The sequence below is a fragment of the Sinocyclocheilus anshuiensis genome, unplaced genomic scaffold (genome assembly GCF_001515605.1).
Source record: "Sinocyclocheilus anshuiensis isolate Anshui unplaced genomic scaffold, SAMN03320099.WGS_v1.1 scaffold1491, whole genome shotgun sequence".
Classification (NCBI taxonomy): domain Eukaryota; kingdom Metazoa; phylum Chordata; class Actinopteri; order Cypriniformes; family Cyprinidae; genus Sinocyclocheilus; species Sinocyclocheilus anshuiensis.
The window spans coordinates 362,769-373,827 of NW_015555706.1; the positions used below are offsets into that span (position 1 = coordinate 362,769).

At 34.9% G+C, this 11,059-nt stretch overlaps 1 protein-coding gene across 1 annotated transcript; it reads left to right on the forward strand.

The window, feature by feature from the left end:
- Positions 1-2,074: 2,074 nt before the first annotated feature.
- Positions 2,075-10,325, forward strand: pias4b (protein inhibitor of activated STAT, 4b). Its single transcript, XM_016464766.1, has 11 exons — positions 2,075-2,225; positions 2,877-3,222; positions 3,466-3,550; positions 4,487-4,528; positions 4,656-4,746; positions 5,323-5,448; positions 6,495-6,600; positions 7,128-7,201; positions 7,856-8,016; positions 9,717-9,856; positions 9,935-10,325. The coding sequence occupies exons 1-11, from the start codon at positions 2,199-2,201 to the stop codon at positions 10,132-10,134; spliced, it is 1,398 nt and encodes a 465-aa protein (XP_016320252.1). The 5' UTR covers positions 2,075-2,198; the 3' UTR covers positions 10,135-10,325.
- Positions 10,326-11,059: the final 734 nt, after the last annotated feature.

Here is an 11,059-nt window from a genome sequence, read left to right on the forward strand (position 1 = left end):
ATATATGATATATATAAATTTATATATATATATATAATATATATAATTATAACAATATTACTATAAAATGTATAAATTACACATTTATTGGCCGATTTATACGCCTTTAGTGTCTGTTTTTTCACTTTCTGTTTCTCCCTTTGACTCTTATTCTTTTTGTTCTGGTGTTTTGTGAGGCTTCTTTTCTGTTTTTCTTTGGCTCGATCACACTGGCTCTTTCTCTTTTCTATATATATAATAAAAATAAAAATATATAAATAAAAATAAATCAAATACTAATTCTTATTTTATATATACTGATATATAAATAAAAATAAATCAAATACTAATTCTTATTTTATATAATATTTTATTACCACAAATGTTGTATTATAATGAGAATTTGAGAGAAAATGTATTTAATTTTCATGCATGTAATGTGACAATGCAATCTTTTTTCAGTAGGAACTATTTTAAACCAAGTCACCTAGAATGTGTTTCACTATTTTTAGACAGATTTTTTATCCTCTATACTTATCTTTGTACGTAATTTTATTTTATATATACAGAACAGTTTTGGCATCTAAAAGTGTCTATTTATATACATCCACAGTGTCACGATTTTTAAATGTCAAGCCTTAAGAAATGTAATCGCAGCAGTAGCGTGTTTGCTGAGTTCCCTGCGATTTGCATGCGCAGCAACCTGGTCAATATTCTAATCATCTTGATGAAGGCTGTGCTGGTTAAAAGGACGGCCAATCAGTGTGAGTACTGTCCAGCCCTCTGGCCACTGCTGACCCCGTGACCCCCAGAGAGACCCTCAGGTCAAAGGTCACCCTTCTAAGGTCAACCGTCTCCGGCCACTGCACTGGACAGAGTCATCTCCATGGATACATGGAGACTGTGGGAGTCATGGAAACGACCCCTGGATATCCAGCTGGTGAAAAGACCTTGAACTCCCTCTGCTGGATTCAAACAAACAGACGCTGGAGCGCAGAAAGAACAATAGCTGCTGGGGGATTTTGCTTTTGCTGCCATAAAATGTTCATAACCTCATTATCATAACCTCAATCTAGTGCCAGTCTGCATGTATAATCAGTCTAGACGTATACAGCAAGCTGTTCTTCATCCTTCACATTTGTATTTCTTAAAACAGAATTTAGGAATGATTTCATAATGGTTGTGATCTAATGTCTTTTCCTTTCATCTGAGACTAGAAATCTCGGTTTGGTCTTTCTTCTCCAATGCAAGAAGAGCAATTCAAGCGAGTGGATGTCTTTGTCTTTGTCTGAGAGTTTTCTGATCATGTGCTGAGATCTGCAGTGTTTGCATTCATCATTCATGGTGAATTATGGCCCTCTAGTGATGTGGCAGCATAAAACACTTCATGGTTCAGTTTTCTGCTCATAAGCAATGGTAAATAAGTACCAGTATAATGTTTGGAACAATTAAGATTGTTTAATGTTTTTCAAAGAAGTCTCTTCTGCTCACCAGGGCTGCATTTGTTTAATCAAAAACACAGTATAAAATTATGAAATATTATTACAAATTTAAAAAACTGTGTTCTATGTGAATATCTGTTGAAATGTAATGTATTTCTGTGATGCGCAGCTGTATTTTCAGCATCATTACTCCAGTCTTCAGTGTCACATGATCTTCAGAAATCATTCTAATATTCTGCTCAAGAAACATTTCTGATTATTATCAACGTTGAAATCATTGTGCTGCTGTGGAACCCGTTCATTTGAACCTGATCTCAGGTAACAAACACCTGGTGGTCATGTGACTCTGATTGGGGACGTAAGATCGCCAGAGTTGCCAAGTCCGCGTATTATACGCGAAAGTTGCGTGAAAAAAATCCCTGGTCGCAGGTTGCATTTTTATGGGCTTATTTTAAAAAATATGGTTGGCTTTTTAGGGAAAACTGACAAGCAACTTCGTTTCTTTATTGATGTTCGCCGTATTCTCCAATGCATTGATTGACACTCTGTCTGCTCGCAGTTAATAGCCAGCCAAATAATTGATAATAAATAATATCGATGATAATAAATAATCAAAAAGGGATAGTTTTGGGCTTGTTTTTAAGCTGCGCTTGCTTATTTGTCTCGCGAGAGTTGGCAACACCGAGCCTCAGAGTCTTTGACGTTATATTCAGGCGTTTTTGCGAATTTTACGCTTCACATTTTATATCTATATACATTTGCTGATTCTGCCTGACTATGTCCACAGATGTTTTGGAAGCCACAGTAAGTAGATTCATATTAAAGAGACGTTTAGGTCACTGTGTTATCGGACTATCACGTTCATGTTGCGTTTTTAATTGTTTTTGCAGACTTCATAATGAAAATACTAAATTAAAATTGAGAGTAAAAAAAACATCTTTCTAGAATGAAGCTAGCTGTGACTTGGAATAATCGGGTTTTGAGCCAAACATTCAGTTTGAACAAAACAAAATAGTCTTAAATTAGAACATTTTTGTGACTTCTATTCTAGTTTTCAGTTTTCTTGCCTTAATTCTGCACTTAAATATCATATAATACATTTTTATGTAGATGTGTAATGGAAAATGTATTGGTGTAGTATTTTATGTTTGAGACAAAGGTAAAATCTGAATTAATAGCAGGTTGTGACAACTTACCCCACTTAGTGTGACAACATGCCCTGTTATGGGGGCAGAATGTGCATCTTTTTGTATCCTTTTTCTTTCTGGACAATAATAGTGCAGGTGTTCAATAGCCAAAACAAGGTTTGTGTCTTCACCGAAATGAATTGCAAAAGTAAACTCTGAGAAATGTTCACTGGAATAAGCAAGCCTTCCTAAAACACCCTTAATTTTTAATCTTAAAGGAAGTTTAAAACACTCTGAGATTTTCATCGGTAACTCACCTGTCCTGCAGGTGATGCTGGAGGCCTTACGTGTGACGGAGCTTCGTCTTCTGCTCTCCAAGATGGGCAAGAGTAAAAGCGGCCTGAAGAAGGATCTCATGAAGAGAGTCGTGGATCTGCTGCACAATGAATGCAATCCTGAGCTTCTGTCTGCTGTCGGAGAGCTGCACAAGCTCCGGGAGGTTTCCAAAGACGCCCGCAGGAGCTCAAAGCCCAGTCCTGTAGAAATCATCTCCATGCCGGCGTGTGTCTTGCCTGAGAATCCCCAGTCACCCATTTTTGTCTGTACAGAACCACAGATGATCAAACTGCCCTTCTACCAGACGCTGGACACCATTCTGCCACCGACTCCTCTGGGTATGATGCATATGTGGGAATATTTAGTATTTAATCATGCATTTCGTTTTTATGACGTTGACACTAAACTGAATGATTTTACTAATGCACAGATTCATTTGTCACATCAGGGTTATGTAGGTGCACTGCAATAAGGAGGTTAAAAAGCTATAAATATACAGATTCCCTTATTTAGATCAATTGTTACCTAAGTTCTTGATGTGTGGAGCGTGTGTATGTACATTTATTTTCTCATGTTTTCAGTGCCCATGTATGAAGGAGCCATGCAGAACTCAGATTTCTTGTTTCATCTCAGTGCGAGTCAACAAGCTCAGATCCAGAACAGCAAGTGAGTTTCTGTCACTCTTTATTTTTCATCAAAGCCTTAACAGACAGTATTATTGTTTGTTTGTAGTCATTGATGTTGATATTGTGATGTGTGTATATGTATACATACATACATACATACTGTACATACATAGATGCATGCATATATATATATATATATATATATATATATATACACGCTCACAATATAACTTTTTCCTTTTATTGCAGGATTTTAAAAGCATGATAGACAATCTTTTGCAACATTTTAAATACTTTTTTTATTTATTTCAGCAACCGAAAAAATGTGCATTTTGTAAATGTCTGTTTATTATTTTTCTAAAAGAGTGACATGCATGCAATGCAAATTTTAAATAAACATAAGAGTTAACTAAAACCATGTGGGGGGTTTTTTCATTTCTTGAAATAAATAAATAAATATATAAAAACTCATATATATAAAAATATATAAAAATCAAGTCAAACCCTAAACTTATTTCAGCTAAAGCTAAACTAAAACTGAAATGGAGAAAAAATTAAGAAAAAAATGAAGACAAAATGATGACAAAAACAAAATAACAAAACACAACAAAATTAATAAAACTTAAAATTATTATTATAAAATTATTAAAAATAAAATGGCATTAATAAAAGCTTGGTTTTTGAACATGGCTTTCATAATTCCTCACACCATAGTTCATGGTTCTGTAACTTTAGTAAGTGAGTCATCTGAGCTGATTCAGTGAGTTGAATGACCAGTTCAGTTCATGATTCAAACTGATGACTCTTGTGTTTGATTCACTGATTTTCCACTCAGTTGGACATGAATAAAAACGTGCTGTGTCCCATATTGTGTTTAAACACAGTGTCCTGCGTGTAAGTGTTTTATTTAGCTTGTGTTCTTAGGACATTTATAGCTTTTTATTTAATTAACTGACCCCTTCCTTCCTTCCATCAGGACGTCTCAGTCCGGTCTGACGTCTGTTCAAGTGGTGCTCAGGTGAAATTTTACTGTGGATGTCAGTACTTGAACGTGTTTGTTTGTGTGCATGCTCTAGAGAAAATAAAAAATTACTCATTTGGGCCGCATTCATTCTAAAAGATGCTGTTGTTGAATGTGTTTTCAGGATTTGCTATAGTGAGAGCATCGGTGTTGAAGAAGATCAGTATCCACCACACATCTGTGTTTCAGTTAATCACGCTAACTGTCCCGTAGAGGTGACGAATGACGGCGAAACTTTACTTCTCTACTGACCACACGTTGCCAGACCAAGCTTGCATATAAATAACAGTATCCTATTAAAGCTAGCAGGGAATGTTATCAGAACATTCTGTCAAGGTTCTCTCGAAGTTAAGAGCAAACGTTCCTCCAGTAACGTTAATAGAATGTTTATTTTGCTTATTTATACATTGTTCATGGAACTTGTTTTGAAACGTTTTAGTTTGAAGTTCGTCGAGCGTTTTTAAATGTTACTGCTGTTCAGAATGTTCCGAGAACATTTAAAAGTAACATTCAATTTTTGGAACGTTCAAATGGAATTAAACATTTAAAAAAACAGACCTTTTGAAATAATCGAACATTCAGAAATAACGTTTTCTTCATTTAATAGGAACGTTAACAAACATTCTTAGAACATATTCGTGTTTGTAATTGTCTGTAACGAGTCGAGAGGCATTGAAGTTCTGACGATGGCTGGTTTTAAACTGTTGTTACTATATTGTTTCTGAATTATTGTCTTGACCTTGTTCATTAATTTTGCTTAATTTTATGTCATTTTTACATCTTGTTCCCAGTGTACCTATTCATCCAATAAATTGGGGACTGAACCTTCTCGTCCGTGTCGACCCATCGACCTCACACCTAATTTGTACCTTACATTCACAAACCGATTCTCAGTGCTGTGGGGAAACTTCGGCAAGGTACGTTGAAGTGGAGAAAAGTATGGAAGCCTAAAAAAACTAAAACTAAAAATGTTTACATCTCGCAATTCTGACTTTATAACTCACGATCGGGAGTTTATATCTCACAATTCTGAGAAAAAAAGTCAGAATTGCAAGATATAAGCTCGCAAATGTAAGAAAATAGTATTTTTTCCCCCTCAGAATTGGACTTTATAACTCGCAATTGCGAAAAAGAGGTCCGAATTGTGTCGATATTGCGAGATATAAACTTTCAATTGCGAGAAAGTTAGAATTGCGAGTTTATATCTTTATATATCTCACACTTCTGAGTGTTTTAGCTCGCAATTGCGAGTTTATATCATGCAATTTTGAGAAAAAAAAGGCAGAATTAGGAGTTTATATCTCACAATTCTGACTTTTTCTCGCAAATGCAAATTTATATCACGTAATTGTGAGGGAAAAAGTCAGAATTGCGAGATAAAAAGTGGCAATTACCTTGTTTTATTTCTTATTCAGCGGTGAAAACAGGCTTCCATAGTAAAGCCGTCTCTGTCTTGCAGAATAATGCTCAGGTTTCCGAGTCAAAATGAGACTTTATTGCAAGAAGACAAAGCCGAGATGCCTGACTCGCAGTTTACACTTTTATGCACTTTTATTTTTTGGCTCATCTTCGAACTCTTGCTACCATTATTTCACTTTCTTCTTGCTTTCTTTGTAAGACCGCCAGCTAGCTTATCACAGAAGTGATTGTTCAGTGTGTTCGCCTCCTTATTTTTATCAAAAGCCCATGTTTGAGGGCAATGTGACCTAAAAGAGCAACTTAGTATCAGTGCAGATGCTGAAATCCCATTCTTTCCCGTGTGACTTCTCTCACAGTCAACACATCTGGCTTTCATAGGATTCAAACTACGTCTACAGTAGTTTTCTATAGGATAAATAAAATATTTCATCAACATCTGTCTCCCACATTATAGTATTCACGAGGAGGCGGGTCTCCATGTGACTGACCAGTGGCAGATGGTGAAAGCATTGGGACATGTGTTAATGTTAATGTGTTTGTGTAGAGTTACACAGTGGCTGTGTATTTGGCGCGGGTCGTGCCGTCTCAGGATCTGTTGGATCAGCTCCGCAGTACCGCAGTGGAGCAGCAGGAGCTCTGCAGACAGAGAGGTTAGATTGAGTCTTCTTGGATGTTTTAAGGCAGGGATGTCCAAACTTGGTCCTGGAGACTTTGGCTCCCACTTGCCTCCTGTCACCTGTCTGGAAGTTTCTAGCATGCCAGCTGGTTCAGGTGTGTTTGATTGGGATTGGAGCTGAACTCTACAGGACACCGGCGCTCCAGGAGCAGGACTGGACACCCCTGTTATTAAGGGATGGTTTGGCACTTTTGGGAAGTTCTGTCTGAATCAACTTGTGCCAGTAACAGACAGCATTAACCATCAAAATCAGTGAAGACCAGAGAATTAGAGTTGATCCAAACTTTGTGTATGTTTTCATTGTTTATTTATATATATATATATATATACATACATACAGTATATATATATGACCATGGACCGCAAAACCAGTCATAAGGGTACATTTTTTAAAATTGAAATTGCATCATGCTGAATAAATAATCTTTCCATTGATGTATGGTTTGTTAGGATAGGACAATATTTGGTCGAGATACAATCTTTTTTTATTTTTTTTAATAGTTTCTGAGAAGTTGCGCTCTGATCCAGAAAATGAGATTTCTACTACCGGCTTGCAAGTATCGCTAATTTGTCCAGTAAGTAGGAATTCATTTTTGTCATTTTAATAAAACAAAATATTACTTCCACTACATCTTAAATTATGTATAGTAATGTGTGTTTGATTGCAAAATGTTTCCAAGACAGTTTTAATATTTATTTAACGATCTTCATACAACAAGAAGTTTAAATCTGTCTGTTTGATTAAAAATGAGCCCGAAGAACAGTGTTATTTAATATCATTGATATTGTGAATTAAATATATTTTTATATTTTCTGTTTTAACTTTAATTTCAGTTAAAGTTTTAGTAATTTTATTTATTTATTTATATATGTGTATGTAGTTTTTATACATTTTTATTTATAAATTTTAGTTTATTTAATTTTAGTACTTCAAGTTTAACTTTAAAAAAATGAGAAATGTTGCCTTGGAAACTAGCTGAAATAAAATAATTTTTTTAATATTTTATTTCGGTTAACATTTGTTTTATTTCAGGTAATGAAAGTGTTTTTATGGTTTTGGTTTTACTTAACAATAATAACCCTTCTGTAGAAACACCCATGACTCTTTATTCCTCTGTGAAACACAAGCAAAGATATTTTCCTGGGAACAAACGGAACAGAGCACTTTCACACTAGCAGTGAGTCTGAATCTCTCAGTGTGTTGCTGTCTGTCTGCATGTGTTTCTAAGCTGGCAAAGATGCGTATGACCGTTCCCTGTCGAGCCCGAGGCTGTGCTCACCTGCAGTGCTTCGATGCTTCCTTCTACCTGCAAATGAATGAGAGGAAGCCCAGGTGGACGTGTCCCGTGTGCCACAGATACGCTCCGTTTGATGAGCTGCTTATCGACAGGTAATCTCACCTGCAGCCAGCCATTATTACTGCCTTGCTTGCTTATTTTATTGGTAATATTTTAGTATTTTGCAGATGAAGTCAGTGTGAAATCACTAGTGTTGTAGTCAAGACCACCCAAACCGAGACCAGACACTACATACAACGCTATATATGCTGTAATAATAATAAGACGCTATATAGAGCTGTTATCAATGCAATGAAACAAAATTCAACTTTGCACTGCAGAAGTGCATCTGAATTGATACAATTACAACTATATAAATAATGTTATGAGATGAATGTCTTAAATGTGACCCTGGAGCACAAAAGCAGTCTTAAGTCGCTGGGGTATATTTGTAGCAATAGCCAAAAATACATTGTATGGGTCAAAATTATTGATTTTTCTTTTATGCCAAAAATCATTAGGATATTAAGTAAACATCATGTTCCATGAAGATATTTTGTAAATGTCCTACTGTAAATATATTAAAACTTTAAGTTTTGATTAGTAATATGCATTGCTAAGAACTTCATTTGGACAACTTTAAAGATGATTTTCTCAATATTTAGATTTTTTTGCACCCTCAGATTCCAGATTTTCAAATAGTTGTATCTCAGCCAAATATTGTCCTATCCTAACAGACCATACATCAATGGAAAGCTTATTTATTCAGCTTTCAGCTGATGCATAAATCTCAATTTCGAAAAATTGACCCTTATGACTGGTTTTGTGGTCCAGGGTCACAAATATGACATTTTTAATATAGAAATATAATGAAAAAACAAAATAATACTTTTAAATATTAGATGATATCCGCCAATTTGCCGGTTTAAAACATTGTGTCTATTTTTTTTATCACGTTTGCAATCATGCACATATTCATGAAAACGGCTCTCTCGCTCTTGTGATATTGCTAATATAAAAAATTTAATATTATATGTGACCACAAAACCAGTCATAAGGGTCAATTTTATGAAAGTGAGATTTATGCATCATGCTGAATAAATAAGCTTTCCTTTGATGTATGGTTTGTTAGGATAGGACAATATTTGGCCGAGATACAACTATTTGAAAATCTGGAATCTGAGGGTGCAAAAAAACCTAAATATTGAGAAAATCATCTTTAAAGTTGTCCAAATGAAGTTCTTAGCAATGCATATTACTAATCAAAAATTAAGTTTTGATATATTTACGATAGGACATTTACAAAATATCTTCATGGAACATGATCTTTACTTCATATCCTAATGATTTTTGGCATAAAAGAAAAATCTATCATTTTGACCCATACAATGTATTTTTGGCTATTGCTACAAATATACCCCAGCGACTTAAGACTGCTTTTGTGCTCCAGGGTCACATATTATATTTTTTATAATATAAAAAAAAACAAGATCTCACAAGTACTTTTTTTTGCAATTATATATTGAATTTTGTGGGCATTTGTGGCTATCAGTTTGGTGACACAATCCCCTGTTAACAGTAACAAAAAAAAATTAGAAATAAGTTACTGGTTGCATTTGAAGCAAGTAGTTTTACATCCAATCACATTATTGATGTTAACAAAGAAATCAGCCAATGCACAAGGCAAATTAGTGAAATCTTGACTAAAATCCTCTTAGTGTGAGAAGACCGAGACCTTCAAAAAATGGTTTCAAGACCGGTCTCTTATACTACAGCACTAAATCACTTCTGCTGCGGTTGCCGTTTTCTGCAGTTTGCTGTGTGGTGTTTTGGAGAGCTGTGGTGAGGATGTGGAGGAGATTGAATATCTGTCTGACAGCAGCTGGAGAGCCGTGAGACACGACAAAAGCGACAAAAACAAAGAAACCGTTCAACATCAACAGATCAAACACAGTAAGATCAGCCACATTCATTTCTGTGTTCTCATGACAGAGAGGAAAGGACTGATCTGATTTGATTTTCCCATGATAGAGGTGAATTGTAACCCGATGGGCAGCGTTATCGTGGATCTGACTCAGTTTTCCTCCGACGATGAGGATTTCCACAAAGAAGAGACGGTTTCTACACATTTAGAAGACAAAAGTGTGCACTTCAGGAAATGTGGCATAGTTAAAACTACTAAACCAAAAAAGCCGAAAAAAACAGGTCCAAAACTATTAACTAAGCTTTAAATATTTTTTTTTTTTTCTGTTTTAGTTTTTAATAATTGCTAATATTGACAGTAATTTAGAATCACATTTCCAAATGTTTTTTAGCATGTAAAGCTGAATGACAATCTGATGACTGATGTGAACCTTTTGTCATTCAGTCATTGTGTTCTGCATGAGGTATATATATATATATTGTGTTTGTCTTCATTGTGATGGCAATAAAGTTTCATTATTAAATAAATAGTTCTGACTGATGCATTAATAATTGAAACTTAATCAAAGCCATTTTAAAATTACTTTGACCGCACATTCTATACTTTATATTGATTGTATGACCGTACATTTGTATGGACAAAGCATTTGCAGATTGCCTGCAATGCGAGTATGCAAATAAAAATAATAAAATATAAGTTGCAGTGAATTAAGTAAACACACAAAATTACAAAAACTAAAATGAAAATGTAAAATAAAAAAATAAAAACTAATTCAAAAAAAAAAGAGATATATACAGTGGTGTGAAAAAGTGTTGGCCCCCTTCCTGTTTTTTAAATTTTTTGCATATTTGTCACACTTAAAAGATTCAGATCATCAAGCAAATTTTAATATTACACAAAGATAATGCAAGTAAATACAAAATGCAGTTTTTAAATGATTATTTTATTAAGGGAAAAAAGCTGTCCAAACCTGCCTGGCCCTACGTGAAAAAGTAATTGCCCCCTAAATCTAATAACTGGTTGTGCCACGCTTTGCAGCAACAACTGCAATCAAGTGTTTGCGATAACTAGCAATGAGTCTTTCACATCACTGTGGAGGAATTTTGGCCCACTCTTCTTTGCAGAATTGTTTTAATTCAGCAACATTGGAGGGTTTTCGAGCATGAATGGACTGTTTAAGCATCTCAATCGGATTTAAGTCCGGACTTTGATTTGGCCACTCCAAAACCTTA